Source organism: Lacerta agilis, chromosome 16, assembly GCF_009819535.1.
Source record: "Lacerta agilis isolate rLacAgi1 chromosome 16, rLacAgi1.pri, whole genome shotgun sequence".
Lineage (NCBI taxonomy): Eukaryota > Metazoa > Chordata > Lepidosauria > Squamata > Lacertidae > Lacerta > Lacerta agilis.
In genome coordinates, this window is record NC_046327.1 from 13,572,449 (window position 1) to 13,589,153 (window position 16,705).

Below are 16,705 nucleotides of genomic sequence, written 5' to 3' on the forward strand. Positions count from 1 at the left end.
ATTCAAATAAAGCGATGCTGGTATTCATTGATGGAAAGAATTGCATTCTAGATGATTTACGAATTAATTCATCCTAGGTAAGCGGAGGGGTGTGCTTTGCGTAGTGAAATACGTAGGCTTGCTGGCTTGCTTGAGTTGGCAAGAACATAATGCCTTCTCGTCCATCCGCCCCCCCCCCCAACCTGAAATCTGGATTGCATGGATTCACCCATAAGGGTTGGTGGTCAGGTGACCCTTCCTTGAGCCATGCAGCAGGACAGGCCTAGAAGACGGCTATTTTATGAAGCAGTACGTCAGCTTGGTAACAACATGAGGCTCAAAGAGTGTTCTATTTTAAGACATCTCTACCAGCTACAGATTGGCATCTATCACAGTCACAAAAATGGTATGCAGTTGGACATGCAATTCGGATATACCAGTAAGTCAGTGGCTATTCCTGATATATTTGTGACACAGGTTTTAGATTTCCCATCAAGAGTGAACAAAGTTTCCCAGCCCAGGACTGTTTCTCCTCTCTTAAAAACATGAAAAGAGCCCTGCTGGATCGAGACAGCATCCTGTTCCCATGACAGCCAACCAGATCCCTATGGGAAGCCCAAAAGCAAGACCTGAGTGCAACAGCACCCTCCCCACTTGCCGTTTCCATCATAGAATCATAGCATTGTAGAGTTGAAAGGGGTCACAAGGGTCCTCTAGTCCAGCCCCCTGCAATGCAGGAATCTTTTTGCCCAATGTGGGTCTCAAACCCATAACCCTGAGATTAAGAGTCTCGTACTTTACCGGATGAGGTATCCCAAAGGCTAAAATCAAAGAGATATTCATAGGCTTGCTGCCTCAGTGGAAGTAGAACATAGTCATTGTGGCTTGTAGCCACAGATATCCTTATCCTTCACAAAATTGTCTACGTTGGTGGTCATTACTGTGTCTTGTAGGAGTGAATTGTTCAACTGTGCACTGTGTGAAAAACTGCTTTCTTTTGTTTGTCCTGAATTTTCCAACACTGTTGTTGTTGTTGTTCTGTCGTTCAGTCGTGTCCAACTCTTCGTGACCCCATGGACCAGAACACGCCAGGCACGCCTATCCTTCACTGCCTCTCACAGTTTGGCCAAACTCATGTTAGTAGCTTCGAGAACACTGTCTAACCGTCTCATCCTCTGTCGTCCCCTTCTCCTTGTGCCCTCCATCTTTCCCAACATCAGGGTCTTTTCTAGGGAGTCTTCTCTTCTCATGAGGTGGCCAAAGTACTGGAGCCTCAACTTTTCAGGACCTGTCCTTCTAGTGAGCACTCAGGGCTGATTTCTTTGAGAATGGATAGGTTTGATTTTCTTGCAGTCCATGGTCTCCTCCAGCACCATAATTCAAAAGCATCAATTCTTCGGCGATCAGCCTTCTTTATTGCCGAAGAACACTGGACGTTCCTAATTTTGAGTATTATGGGTGAAGGAGAGAAACCTCTCCCTCTCTGTTTTCTCTACACAATGCATAGTTTATATACCACTTCCATGTCCCCTCTTACTTCCCTTTTCTCTAAACAAAAAGTCTCACGTGTTGCAGCTATGGATTGCGGGTGGGGAACGGGGGTGGGGGAAGATTTGATTCAGTTCACAACTAAAAGTCAGTCTGCCCAATTCGCACCTTCTGAAACAAATGCGAACAAAAAAACAACCATCGCTCAAAATTAGCAGTTTTCCAAATTCTGCAATACATTTCTCCAGCCAATATGTACCAAAACATACTAAGGTAAAGTGTGCATAGAATGCATATATGTTAGTGAAAATAACATGCAGAAATGCATTATACTATGGGAAATGTAAATATTAGGGGAAATATGCTGTGCAAAAATGTGTATATTGGGCAAAAATTGCATACAAAAATGTGTACCTTAGGAGACACTTACACTGAAATCCTGATTCATTTTTGTAAGGACTTTAAAAGAATCATACTGCTATGGTAATGTGGAGAACTGAACTTTTAAGATAGGAAAAACAAGAAACTGAGAGAAACTAAAAATGACAGATCTGCCCATTCCTATTTGCAACCTTTCCTGATAGGCGAGTTGCTCCAGCCTGTTGATCATTTTGGTTGTCCCTTTTCTGAACTTCCTCTTGGCTTGTAGTAGTAGAATCATAGAATCATAGAGTTGGAAGAGACCACAAGGGCCATCCAGTCCAACCCCCTGCCAATCAGGAAACACCATCAAAGCATTCCTGACAGATGGCTGTCAAGCCTCCGCTTAAAGACCTCCAAAGAAGGAGACTCCACCACACTCCTTGGCAGCAAATTCCACTGTCAAACAGCTCTTACTGTCAGGAAGTTCTTCCTAGTGTTTAGGTGGAATCTTCTTTCTTGTAGTTTGAATCCATTGCCCCGTGTCCGCTTCTCTGGAGCAGCAGAAAACAACCTTTCTCCCTCCTCCATATGACATCCTTTTATATATTTGAACATGGCTATCATATCACCCCTCAACCTTCTCTTCTCCAGGCTAAACATACCCAGCTCCCTAAGCCGTTCCTCATAAGGCATCGTTTCCAGGCCTTTGACCATTTTGGTTGCCCTCCTCTGGACACGTTCCAGCTTGTCAGTATCCTTCTTGAACTGTGGTGCCCAGAACTGGACACAGTATTCGAGGTGAGGTCTGACCAGAGTGGAATACAGTGGTACTATTACTTCCCTTGATCTAGATGCTATACTCCTATTGATGCAGCCCAGAATTGCATTGGCTTTTTTAGCTGCTGCATCACACTGTTGACTCATGTCAAGTTGATGGTCTACCAAGACTCCTAGATCCTTTTCACGTGTACTGCTCTCAAGCCAGGTGTCCCCCATCCTGTATTTGTGCCTTTCATTTTTTTATTTTTATTTTTGCCCAAGTGTAGTACTTTACATTTCTCCCTGTTAAAATTCATCTTGTTTGCTTTGGCCCAGTTCTCTAATCTGTTAAGGTCACTGGACACCTTTTCTAATTTGCCTTTGTTTTGCTCCCCCCCCCTCTATAATTGGAATTCTTTGAATCCTCTTTCTACGCCAACTCCTTTTTCTGTTACGGTGCTCCTTCTGCTTGCAACAGCCAATCTCTTATTTTTCAGACCTCCTCTCCCTTTTCAAGTTCTTCCTCAAAATTATTGTCTTGATAAGGTGTTTTGTGAATCATCCTACCACCACCATTATTTCTGCTCCTCCACAGTCATCAGACTTAATCCTCAGAACCCACAACTCACGATTCCCTGGCCCCTCCTTCTCCCATCTTTCTGACAATGCCATTTCCTTTTTAGAAATGGTTCCTGCAAAATTCCAGAGTTGCTGTCTAAATTTCTTGAGCTGAAAGTGGGAAGCAAATGGGAAAAAGCAGCACTGGAGTTCAGAGAAGGGGTTACAGTTTGAAACTGGAGATATATGACTGCTTTGCACAAGGAAACTTCCTGCTTTTTACTACAGTATATTGTTAATAACAGCCATAGTAGTGGTGGTGAAAGCATATCCATAAAGGCTCCTGACTTCTTTGGAGAAGCTGGCTGCTGTTGAATGAAACTTGTGTGGTTTTCCTCTCTTCTCTCCTTTTAGAAGCAAGCTTATTGCCTAACGTGGGAGTCTGAAACTGATGATGTACTTCCTCTCCATTTCAACCAGAAAGGATCTTTCAGACAAATTTTGATTTTGAAACACAACGATAAGGAAACAGCTTGGGTTCAGCAGGTTGAATCCAGACTTATTGTTACGCTTAGAATGACCAATTTATAGTGCAATCCTAGTCTTCTGTGGAAGTTTCTCTCTAGTGAGTGGGCTTAGGGTTTCAGCCTTAAGTTCCATTAATTTCAGTGAGTCTGCGCTAAGTATGACCAAGGAAGCGATTCTAACTCCCATTCCTGCTGGAAAAAAACACTTCTCCATCCACTGGCCTGCTGCTCATCATGCCCGCCATGGCAAAAAAAGACAAGAGGGCAGTAGGATTGAACCCTAACTGGAAACAATCACTGCACCAGTGGGATTTCTGCCTGTATGTCTGGCAGCCAGCAGCAGATTGGCTAAGCTCGATGAAAGGACACCTAGTCCACATACACCCCTCACAGCCTGATGTATGGGGGAACTGAACCAGACAAGCCATTGACGGAAGCTAGCAGGCTTGTCTTAAGTTCAGCAGGTTTATCTACCATCCTATCCCATTAGCCACATCTTTTGAAGAGCAGAATCCTAGTCTGAGCAAGAAGAAAGGGTAAGGAGAGCAGCGGTTCCAGAAAAGCATTACACCCATATTAATCACTAAGCTTAAATGTGCCATTGCAACACCATGAGTTTTGCCACAGCAATCAATCCACTTTTTCTTTGCCGGAGGCCCTGTGCTGGGGGGGTTTCCTGCTTCAAAAGCTACCCACCAACCCACCTTTCTGTCTGCCCCCTTCAAGACTTTTTACAGTGCTATATGAAGTTTCTGCTTTAATTGATTTGTGGGGTTTCTGTTAATTTCTGGAATGGCACAGGTGCTTCCTCCTTTTGCTCTTTGCTCTCTTGCTACAACAGAGAGGGTTGTGTTACTGCAGCCATCAAGAGAATGTACTGTATGTGTGTGTATAAATATATATATATATAATGTGTGTGTGTGTGTGTGTGTAGCCAGGATTTTTATTAGGGAGGGCCAGGCTTTTTGTGGGGGGTGGGGAAAACCTCAGATTTGTATTGATTTGGGAGGGGGTGGCTCATGCCCCCCCCCCCATGCCCATGTATGTGTGCGTATGTGTGTAAAACCAGGGGAAGGTTGGGCGCAGAGACTTGGCGCTGTGACGGACAGAAAGAAAAAGAAAAGAAAATAAAGAAAAGAAAAGAAAGTGCTTCCTTCCATGCTCTTTTGACCCCAAGCGCCCAGAAAAATTTGCCAAAATCTTTCTACAAGTATTTTTATTTATCTACTTAATTCAGGGGCGCGGCTGACCCCTCCTGACCCCCGGCATCTCCCATGAGTACGTGTGTGTGCGTGCATGTACGTGTTTGTGTATAAAAATGTGTGTCCATGTGTGTAAAATCTGGGAAAGGTGGGGCGGTGGAGACCTGGCACTGTGACGGACGGAAAGGACAAAAAAAAAAACCCAAAGCCCTTCCTTCCCGCTCTTCCCTTCCTGCTTGTCCCCTCCCTCCCGCGCGCCCCTCTCTCCTCTCTCCTCCCAACGCGAGCGGGGCTGAATGCCGCCCAGTCCGGCTGCGGATGACATCACCGCCCCCTTTCCCGCCTACGGTGACTCACCCTCTCTCTCTCTCTCTCTCTCTCTGTCCTTTCCCCGCCCCTCCCTGTGACTCGGCTGGGGGCGGGGCTTCCCTTGAAGCGGACGGCGGTGACGTCAGCATCGCCTGGGGAAGAGAAATTTAAACGGGTAGTGGGGGGGGGGGGAAAGAAAAGAAAGGGAGGTGGAGAGGGGGCGTGGCTTCGGAGGCTGACAGTATCGGGGCGGGGCGAGCGGCGCGAGGCAAGTCCGTTTGGCTCAGCGGGGAGGCAGTCAGTTGCGCGCGGCGGGAGCGAGCGGGCTGCAGCAGTAGCAGCAGCAGCAGCAGGAGTAGCAGCAGCGCTAAGCGGGAGGCGGCGGCGGCGGCGGGGCGCGAGCGAGCCCGAAGGGAGGGGGAGAGAGGAAGGGAGAAGCGGCTGCCGTCAGGGGAGGAAGCGGCCTGGCAGGAGGAGGAGGGGGAGCCGGGGGGAAAGGAGCGAGGCAGAGGGGGAAGGGGGCGGGTGGGCGTCCGCCTGAGGGGCTACGTGAGGGCAGCCGGCGAGTGGGAGGGGCCTCCTCGCTGCCGATTCTTCCGCTGCTCGTGTTGAGGAGGACCGACTCCCTCTCCTCCCTCCTCCCGCGTGTGGCCCACGGCGGGGATGGCGGTGCTGGATCTGGCCCTGGAGGGGCTCGCCATCTTCGGGCTCATGCTCTTCCTGGTGCTGTGGCTCATGCACTTCATGTCCATCATCTACACGTAAGTGAGGCCTCCCCCCCCCCCTGTGTGAGGGTCTCTCCTCCGTTTCCACAAAAGGTGGAAAGGAAGGAAGGGGAGAATGGGGGGTGGGGGGTGGGGTCGGCCAGGTAAGTCCCAACCTGCATAATCGATCACAAGGCCACACACCATTTGAACGGCAATGGTCATCCCCTTGTGGGGTGGGGAGGGCTCTCTGGCTCCTTCAAATATTTTATTTGGGGGGGTGGGCTCCTATGGGGGGGGATTGAGCTTCCTGGATCTCCCCCCCCCTCCCTCTTCAGAACCCTCCATGCATTCTCCCTCCCTCTCTGGTTGCATAGCTGAGGCACCTGCTTCGCCCTGCCCTGCCCAGCCCATAATGCTGATAAAGGCATGAATGTTGCCCTGTAACCATAGGCGTGTCCCCTCGCCTTGCCAGTCTTGCGTGTTTTTGGCCAGCCACCCGCTTCTTTCATGTGCATCCTGGGGTGCAGGTTGGGGGGAGGGCAACTTGAATGAAATATTGGGGGGCAGGTAAGCTCCACCTGCATAACTGATGTGGCGCATGCACACCTTTTGAACGACAACACCCATCAACAATTTTATTGGGAGGTGGGCCAAAAGGACCTTGGGGCCCTAGGAGTTGGCTCCTATGGCTGTCCCCGTAAAGTGCCACATACCTCAAGCTGACTTTCTGCTCCCAACTTCACATGCATGCTTTGCACACACCAGTGAACCTCGCTTGTGCTCAGCGTATCTGTAGTCACGCTGTCCCTTCGGATTAACATAGCCTGTGCTAAGCAAGAGCAGAGGAACAAGTGGGGTGCCAGCTACAGAGTTGATGGTGATAGTCATAATCATAGTCCCCTTCAATTTGTCTTGTTTGCCAGCTCATTCCTGTATCACAATGTACATAGTTATTTGAACCTGTTCCTTATGGTGTCTGTCCAGATGGCCACCTACACAGTTGCCTGTATTGCAGTGTACGTGGTGCATGCAGATGAATTCTTAACAAATGATTTTATGGTACTGTGCTTTGTTGTTGTTGGCCTGTTTTACCTACTTAGAGGCAATGGCTATGGAGCAACCATGGCAGATTTTGATGATCAGTGCTCAACTGCAAGCCTACCTCTTATCTCCCATTTCACAATACTTATGCTGATCAGTGGAATTTTATGTTGTCATTGTATCAGTAGCCTGTCTTTCCTCCTAGGAGCTCAAGGCGGTGACTGTATTCATCCCCTCTTGCAGTAAAGATTATAGCTGACAACTTGTTTCTGGTTTCCTTGTTAGTGCTAATACAGTGGTACCTCGGGTTACAGACGCTTCAGGTTACAGACTCCGCTAACCCAGAAATAGTACCTTGGGTTAAGAACTTTGCTTCAGGATGAGAACAGAAATTGTGCGGTGGCGGCATCGGGAGGCCCCATTAGCTAAAGTGATACCTCAGGTTAAGAACAGTTTAAGGTTAAGAACGGACCTCCAGAATGAATTAAGCTCTTAACCCGAGGTACCACTGTATTGCAAGCATGTGTGTCTTCTTCACTCTTCGTTATAGTCATACAGTGCTCTTAATGTTCACTGCAACCTTGCATGGATTCATTGTGCATACATACGTTTAAGGGTATTCTGTGAAGACAGGTGTACATTGTCCTTCTATGTTTATTTCAGCTTGTACAAGCAAAGTGTGAAATAGAACAAATGATTTCAAAGTAGAACATACATGTTCTGCTTCTCAGTGAGGAGCCAAAAATATGTGACAGTGCACTGTTATATACATTACACATTTTTTGTCTTATCACTGAAGAGATTTCTACTCATAGCTATGTTGCAGTGGAGGTGTAAGCAAATGTTGGAATATTGATACATTATGGAATTAATCTCGTATTGAGAGAAAAAGTGGCTAGAATATTTTACGAGGTAAAATATGTTTTGTTCTTGAGAAACAGATTTGGTGGTGTGTTTGAGGAAGAAAATAGCATATAGGAAAAAAAGATTGAGAGATTACTATTTGTTAGAGTTGATTCTTACTTGAATGAAGCACTGGATTTCTCATGCCTGCCACTAATTACTACAGATGGGTTCCTGAGTTACACATGATGTGTTGAAATGAATCCAGTGTCACTAACTTCTCTTTTGTTTGACCTTTTTGGGGTCTCTATTGAAAAGTTATATGGCTGTATGTGTGTGTTTACAAGACTGAAGTAGTAATGATTTGATAATAAAGCAATAATTATTTTGGAACTGTATTTTTAAAAAATGTCCTGTAAGCTAGTGATGAGCCTTAATACTGTGATTGTGACACATCTCTCTGGTTTTCCCAGGAAGTCTCTGGATGTAAATGCAATACACCACACTCCTCTGTACTCTGTCATAAACTTTTGAGTAAGGAGTGTCATCCTTCTTGTGCAACAGAATTCTGCCTGTGCAATAAAATTTCTTCTTCTACAGCCTCCTGTGCCCCCCAAATTTGTTTTGCAGGGTTAGGGAGGCCTCCAGAGGTGATGGGGGGGGGGCTACAGGGGGAAGGGGAAGGGAGGGATGTCTTGTTGCAACCTATGGTGTATTGTTGGCTATTGCCCTAAAAGTGCTGCCAAAGCTTGCTCTCTCTTTTTTTCCTTTTGGTTTGCTGAAAACTGCTGTGAAAGGCAATAGGACTTCAGCTGCAAAATTACAACAGGGTGCCATTAAACAGATCTGCTAATTATGAACTTTTTTGGTGTGGTGTTCATAGGAAGGAAATATTCCTTTTCATTTGGTGTGTATTACACACTAATAAAACTTAATGCACTGTGAACAAAAATCTCCATCATCATCAAACATCTTGGATGACTCCAATTATCATGCAGTGTATGTACAGCTGCTGCAGAAAGCAGTTGAGGAATTGCCATACAAACAGCTATGCCAGTGAGTTTGTTACTCCCTCTTTAGCATGCTTGAAATTTCCTTGAGCAGCATGCGTATAGCAACCTATGCATGGTGGTTATATGAGGGCAGGTAGCTGCTAGCATGCTAGGTTTGTGTACTGCACAAAAATAAACTTGTGCATGAAAATGCATATGTCCCTGTATGTCTGAGTATTAGTACTGACCTTTTACTGTTAAATGATTTGCTTTCAAGGAATATTAGTTCTAAAGTCCTGTCAGTGACTTCTTCAGCAGTTTATCAAGCAGCTTTAAAGTACAAATCTGCTAGTACTTCTGCTGTATTTTCTTTAAGTCTAGAAGGAAGAAACATATGTACAATGTTTCCAGAAATAATGGTTGTTGCAAAAATACTTACAGCCAAGTACTGTAGCAAAAACTGTATCTTATTTCTAACTTGAACATCTTTAAGATAATTTGTAGCATACCACTCTCCTACTATATTAGCTAATGGTTCTACAGTATTATAAAATGGATAAAATCGTTGTTCAGGTGTAGGACAATGGCCTAAAATGGGTATGTAACGCTCAGGGAATAAAAATGTTGGCTTCTAATATTTGTTTTAAATGATTTTCACATATTAAGTTATATAGTGGGTCTTTTCGAAATTGTGACTCTTTCTATACTGTATTTATTTAGGTGTATCATCTACCGTTTTGATCCTGCATTTTCTAAATGTCACCCCATTTTGGAATCCTTTTAATTTGATATTAATAGTGCATGGATTGTGTTGTCATTAAACAGCATAATCAGGGGACCATGATTGCAGACATCATAAACACAGCCCTATAAGCTGCATTTAAAACCACCATCATGCAGTTTTGTGTACAGTACTTTAAGCTACAGGATGTGTGCAAGTAAAAATAGGGTTATCTTTATACAGAATTCATTCCATGTAGTACTATGATTCACTGATAACGGATTGGGGAAGTGCTTGAATTAAAACAAAATATGGGACAGGGATACTAAAAAGACAATTGAGTACGCAACTGTAGCCCCTCTGTATGACTGGATACACTCCTTTGCTCTGGGTCTCTACATGCATGCTGATCAGAAATGCTTGCAGTATTGATCTGTTTGGGATATGAGGAACATCCCACTTATCCCCCCTTCAAACAGGTGATCATTGATGTCAGAGCTAACTATACATTGGGGTGATAGTAGCTCTAGTACAGTAAGGTTCAAAATGAGCACACCCCACCTTAAAAAAATCATAATGAAAAGTGGCTAGTAGTGATTACTGTCTATACAGCAGAATAGTGTTAAGGGAAGGTGGTTTACTTAATCCTTTCTCTTAAGGCCATTAAAATGCTCAGTATTATCCCTCAGTTGCTTTTCCCTGTAGGAGAAAGATAACAGATCTTAGTGTATTTTGCCCTGTGGGGACTGGAGATAAGCAGCTTGAAAGGCATGCAATTTATGCAGGAAAAAAATCACCTGGAGAGAAAGAGCCCCTACCCCAAAGGTACTCTGTTCAGGATTGTATTCTCCTGCAGCAGCTTCTCATTTAAGAAAAGTGGAGGGTTTTTGCTTCGCTATATGTATTTGGTCAATAAGCATATGGATTCCTCTTGCAGTTTTCTTTTACGGTTAATATTTCTCTATCATTATGAGGTAATTACTGATGGCAAATAAGTGAATGCCGATATAAATCTAGGCGGAAATATGAATAAAAATGGTAACTCTCCTAGCATTAATAATGCTTGGGAATAGTTTTTGAGGAAGAATAGATTAAAAAAAAAAAACCAGAATGGTACTTATATTAATTTATCAGACTCAAAAGGCTGTTAATACAGACAGGAGATGCTTCTGAACAGTAAAGCTCTTGAAACATTAAATGAATGTCTAATGTCTTGTAAGAAAGGAAAATGTGCTTCCCTACGTAAAATACTTTGACTTCTGTAATATACTGCAACATCACTAGTTTCATAAAACAACTATATTTCTGAGCATAACGTCTTGCTAAGGTGGGACTTGTTAACAGCCCTTTGATTTTTTTCTATAGCAGTTATTTTTCACATGTACTTTGTTTGTATGGTAGCCTAGAAAACAAATACCTCCATAAAGGTATTTATGTTCAGTCTAGAGGCTTAAAGCACCTGATTTTTAGTTGCTGATCTGAGTGTTGGAGAAAGGAGGGATGGGAATGGAGGTGAATGAATAACGTAGCAGAGTTTGGCTGCCTACCTTGCAGTGCTGGGGATGCCTTGCTGCTATCCTTTGAGCTGATTTGTTCCTCTGTAGCAGCAAGTGTTGCTGCTAATACCCCAAAGTCATATTTATTGCAGACATACTATGCAGGGGGCTTTATTTGGTGTAGAGGAGGTAGAAGGTGGATAGAGTCTCAGAATAGCATCCTAAGGACTGAGAGGAGCAGTCCTGCCCATCAACCTTAAAAGTATTGCTGAACAGTTTTGGCCATCAGTGATAAACTTTTCTTGAGCTGAATTCAGTACTCAAGTAACAATCTTACTTGTGTTGAGTAAGCAGTATTGTAGGCTTGCAAATAACTGCCTAGCCCTCTGAGCAGCATTAGAAATTAGCCAGGTGTGCTTTGTGACTAGTGTGGGTCCATTTGCGACCACATGGAGATCTCTGGATGCCAGGTTGGCAACTGACATCTCCATCTGGCTGGCCTCTCCAGCTTTCTTAAGCAGCTTTCTTAAGCGAGTTTTCTTTAGAGTCCCTCCTGAAGATTTCATAAAGGGCTTGTTCCCTCTGTCTATTGTAGGGTGTGGAAGATGGGGATGTTCTTACATGGTTCCTCCAGAATGGAGCTCCATTTTAAGTAGAATTCTACATACAATATGCCAACCAGCAGGACTGTCTTCCTTTTCCATCCTTGCAATAGGAACAGAAGAGGATGCAATTTCTGCCAGACCCACTTGTTCACCCAGTCAGACAAACACAGAGGAGCTGGCTACTTTATTTCTTTCTGCCTCTCACCTCCTGCTAGAGTGAAAGAGACAGAAAGGCCTGGATGGCTATGTTTTGCTTTCTGTCTCTTTCCCTGGTAGTAAGAATAGAAGGTTGTACTCACTCTCTATAGTAGTATTATGCACTTCTGGCATTTCCATTCCTTCCTAACTTCCCAAGTCTTCTAGGATGCTGTGGCATAAGAAACCAGCATCTTTTAAGGTTTTATTGTACAGTTTCTGTTTCCTTCTGAGATGGGGTTATGGTTCTAGTTATTTCTGTTTTTCTGCTGCTGAGCTAATGGAAGTTTCGGAGTTTATTTACATCCATAAAAGAGCATCAGGGAAAGGATGAACACTCTTGCTCAGCACTATTGCTCTAGTCAAATTCATACTCTCTGTGGCTGCTTTCAAAGTTGTTTCCAAATGCAAAGTTAGATAGCTGATTTTGCACCCACATATTGAGCAGTTTGGCCTTTAGTTCTCTACTAGTGCAGTTTGGTGTTTTCCTTTTAATGTCACTGTATAGTTTCTACTGTCTGAAAATCTATCCAGGATTAGGTGTTTTTTAATTTTTTTAAAAAAGATAATCTTGGTTTTTTCACTTCATTTTCTAACTTTTACTCTGCAAGTCTGGCAAGCATACATTTAATTAATTAAACAAGTTATTGGTAAGGATACTGAATACCATTGAATGCTTAATATTCTCACATTCATCTTTCCCAGTTTGTTGTGTATTACATTCAGTACTTCCATCTTCATGTAATTTTGGTCAGCTCTGTAATTTCTCAAGCTTGCTTATGAGAATGTTATCTGGAACTTCATTAAAAAAAACTTGCTGGGATCTAAGCACATTGTATGAACTGAATTGCATAATGGACCAATTCTTTTTCCGAGTAAGGTAAATGGGCTCATCTGCCACATCAAATGGTATTGATTACTAGTGTTCAGTTTCATCCAGTGTTTGAATATTAATATTTCCCTGGTATTTTCTAAAGTAAAATAAAATTACTAAGTCTGTAAATTTTGGCTTTTCTCTTTTTAAAAACTCTGTTCCTGAGACCTTTAAGGTATCATATATACATAATAGTGATTCCAATTCAGATGAATTCAGATTTTCCTGATGCAAATGTCCTTATCATTTCATGATCATCTGCTTCTGTCTTAGTGTTCTTTTGTAAAGGATGAACCAAAGTAGGTGAGAGTCCACTGCTCATTCTTTTCAGCATTTCAGCTCCCTACAGTTCCCCTAACCATCCAGTATATTTTCTAGTCTCCTCCTTTGTTTCTAGCATATTTCTAAACACTTTAAACACATGTTTTTAAACACTATTTTTAAACTTTGGCCTTTGGGTAGTGTAATACTTTTTGGGAAGGTATTTTCCCACTAGATAAATCCCAGTTTTGTATTGGTGTACTAGTGCCCACCATTCCTTCCACATTCTGTAACATTTTTCCTCTTGAGATAATTAAAAAGATTCCAGTCCTAACTGCATTAGTTTTATGCTGTAATTTTCCATGTGGGTATAATTTACCATGTGCAGCTTCAATTATAGATTTATTCAAAACCTGGCAGACCTTTTTGAAACAACTTATACAAAAACAATATAATTTATATAGTGCTTTCAGACGTTTAGTATAGCTTCACACGCATTACTAAAATCCCATAAGATACTTTACTGTTGCTATCCCCCATGCTGCAAATTGGAAGAGAAGGTTGAGAATAGTGGCTTGGCTAAGCTCCATATTGATTTCACTAGGGACTTCCTCATTTGCATGCACCAGCTCTATGGAAAATTATTATAATGAGGATGAGCTTGTTTTCTACAGAAATCCGCTACTTAGGAAGTTTTTAAAAATGGAATTTTGCTTGCATGTTTCACACACGTGTACCCTAAGTATGAGCTACTTACCAGAACATCAAGAAGCAGCATAGGGGCTTGAGAACAATATTTTGGAGTTTGCGAACCTCTGGAATACCATCCCAGGCCATCGGTGTTATGCAATGTAAAAAAAATCAGGGGGCTCAGTTTGGCTTTCAGGCTGACAGTGCGTTGAGATTCCAGATTCTATTATTCTACCACTTGTCATGTTTTATATCTATGCCATTCCTTTTATATCTTATATATGCACCAGAGTTGCATGAAATAGCTGTTGTCTTTAAACACTAACTGGAGAGTTGCATTAAATCACATCAAGGGCTAACACGAGCCCATAGGCATGTCTTCCCTTTTTGGAATGCTGTGTCCTCAGGCTGTAACATAAATTGTTTCTGAAACTGTCCTGGGTTCTTTTGAACATGACTTTCTTTTCCGATATAGGTGCGGTTAAGAATAGTGCACCTGTGTAAACTTGTGTCTGTTTTGCCAATTATAAATATCTGGCAGCTTTGAGTACACAATGAGGATCCATGGGAAAACAGCATTGGTTAAGGGAGAAATTGCCCTTGGACGAAATTCACCTTTGATCAATGTTATCCACCTCACCCGTTGGTTAAAGGGGCACGCCCTGCTGTAGTTTACAGATTATGATGGACTGATCCTCTGTGGCAAAACTTTATCTCCAATCATGATCTTAAACTTTGAAGGGGATTGGTCCTTTACAGTTTAGAAAGCTTTGGGGAGCATTGGACAGGTGTCTTAAAAGATAATCCCTTTTCAGCTAAGCCTGAAATGTTTTGCTTTCCTTTGTCCTCACTCCCAGTCCAGGCTGACTGTAGGGTGGAAAAAATGCCAGTTCTGGAAAATGCAGTTTGTGCTTTACTATTGAATCACAATGGGCCTATGATTTAATGGGCCATACCTCTGAATAGAATTAAACATTGATTTTTGTGTCCTCCCTTTAATGTTTTGTATGGAATTACCTTTGAGTGGGGTGGCTGTTGCTGTTCTAATTATATTGTACTTTTATAAACTGTAACCTGCCCTGGGATTTTTCTGGTGGGGTGGGTGGGCAAGAAATATTATTACGACTAATAAGCATTTGATTACACCCTTAGTTCCTCATGGAAAGGTTTTTAGTCAAGCTACAGAGCAGGGTGGGGAGTTTGTGGTCTTCCAGATGTTATTGAATTATAACTTTTATCATCCCTGACAATTGGTCACAGTGGCTTAGACTGATGGGAAATGGGGTTAATATAATCTGGAAGGCTATAGATTTCCCACTCCAATGTAGAACATTTTTTGGTTCCACCTCTCCTTGCTACTCAAGAGGTTACTTATGGGAATGGGTCGTTTCCCACTGACTCTTCCAGCTCATCCTTAGGCAAAGTTAGTTGGTAACAGGATTTTTTTTAAAATAAATAAATAAATAAACCTTTCAAAATATAGGTCTTTTTTGTATGTACTGTCATTCAGACAGGATGTAGTAGCTTAACTGATTTGTTTTAATTACAGGTAGGTAGCCATGTTGGTCTGCCATAGTCAAAACATGCACGGTTCCTCCCAAATCTCCTGGAAAAATATCCCACAGTATGGGAATATTCTTCTGTTTCAGTGTATCTGAAGAAGTGTGCATGCACACGAAAGCTCATACCAAGAACAAACTTAGTTGGTCTCTAAGGTGCTACTGGAAGGAATTTTTTTATTTTTTATTTTGTTTTTATTTGTTTTAAGTTTGTGTGGGTGAAAATATGTGATAGTCACCTCCTTTGTACACTTTGCAACATCATCTTAGTACACAGGATTTCAGTTTAGTCATGCAAAGCCAAACTTGCTAGCAAGAATATAAACTGGACAAAAATGGTTTATATCTCTGTAGTGGGTGAAATATGGTGCAAGTGAAATGAGATCATAAATGGCTTTAACTGACACACAACAAAGTGGCAGTTGAATTTCAGGCTGGAAGTTGGAAAGAATGGTAGAGTCAGATAAAATGATTATTTTTCGTAACTGATACTGTGAATGATGACAACGAACTTGAATCAAGAACAAAGAAAGTGGATTCTAAAGCAGCGTATCTACTTTTGGGCCACCCTGTACTGTATTTAGGAGTAGATAGTTTAAATAAGGCACCCCATTCATAGAATTCAGACATGGCAAACCTAGTAATGAGGGAGTTTTAGTTAATTCTAAAACTCTTTTCTGGCTTTAATCTCTTTCCCGGTCCTTAATTAAACATTCTGATCTACAATTCCACTCCAAAACATATTGAGCACATTGAATAGATGGCCAGCCACTTAATGCTAACTTAAATGGACATGGATGCTACAAAGGGTACATGAAAGAGGGTTGATATTCCAACCACTGTATGGAAGGTTTTTAAATGTTGGGCTTGCTGGGTTTCATGATTTGTGATGGAAACTTTATGAAACTTGGTTCTTTTCTTTTAGAGCACACAAACCCTTTAAGGCAGAAATATGTGGGAGGACTGCTAAAAATGTTTGTAACGTAAACTTATTTGTGAACCTACTTGCAAGTCTACTCATTAAGGTCCATCAACTCTCCACATCCCAAATTGCTGGAACAGTTTTGCTTCAAATTTATTAATTTAAAGGCATTTCTAAACCACTTATTTAAAAATCTCTAAGCGGTGTTCAAAAATAACATAATATCATAAAAAACATAAAACGATATCAGAAGACTATAAAATACTTTTAAAAACAGGCCATCTCATGAATCTGGCACAGAACTACCTTCTTTTTACCCGAGGGGAAAAATGGCACTCATGTCAGTTTCAGATTCTGTTTTCCACATTTCAGCTGTTCTAAAAACCAAAATACGTTAATAAATGTGTACATTATTGGGATAAAGCCATTTTTTTAGATGAGTTTCTATAAGCAGATGAAAAATATTAGTGGAAAGCTGACTTAGCTGTAGAAATAACTTCAGGCAGACTGTGTAAAGGGGGTGGGGGTAAATTAAGGGTTGGGTTTGTGGGTTCTTTCATAGTTAACTTTCTGCTACATTTTAAGGAAACCTAAACAGTTATTTTGCAGTATGA

The 16,705-nt window shown here is 42.3% G+C and overlaps 1 protein-coding gene across 1 annotated transcript in view; it reads left to right on the forward strand.

Annotated features, from left to right (window-relative positions):
• Positions 1-5,670: 5,670 nt before the first annotated feature.
• The window catches only part of UGCG (UDP-glucose ceramide glucosyltransferase), a 30,384-nt gene continuing 19,349 nt past the window's right edge, over positions 5,671-16,705 (forward strand). The window contains exon 1 of the mRNA XM_033172816.1: positions 5,671-5,946. Coding sequence (XP_033028707.1) covers positions 5,849-5,946 — 98 coding nt within the window. The 5' untranslated portion in view covers positions 5,671-5,848. The remainder of the gene's footprint in view (positions 5,947-16,705) is intronic.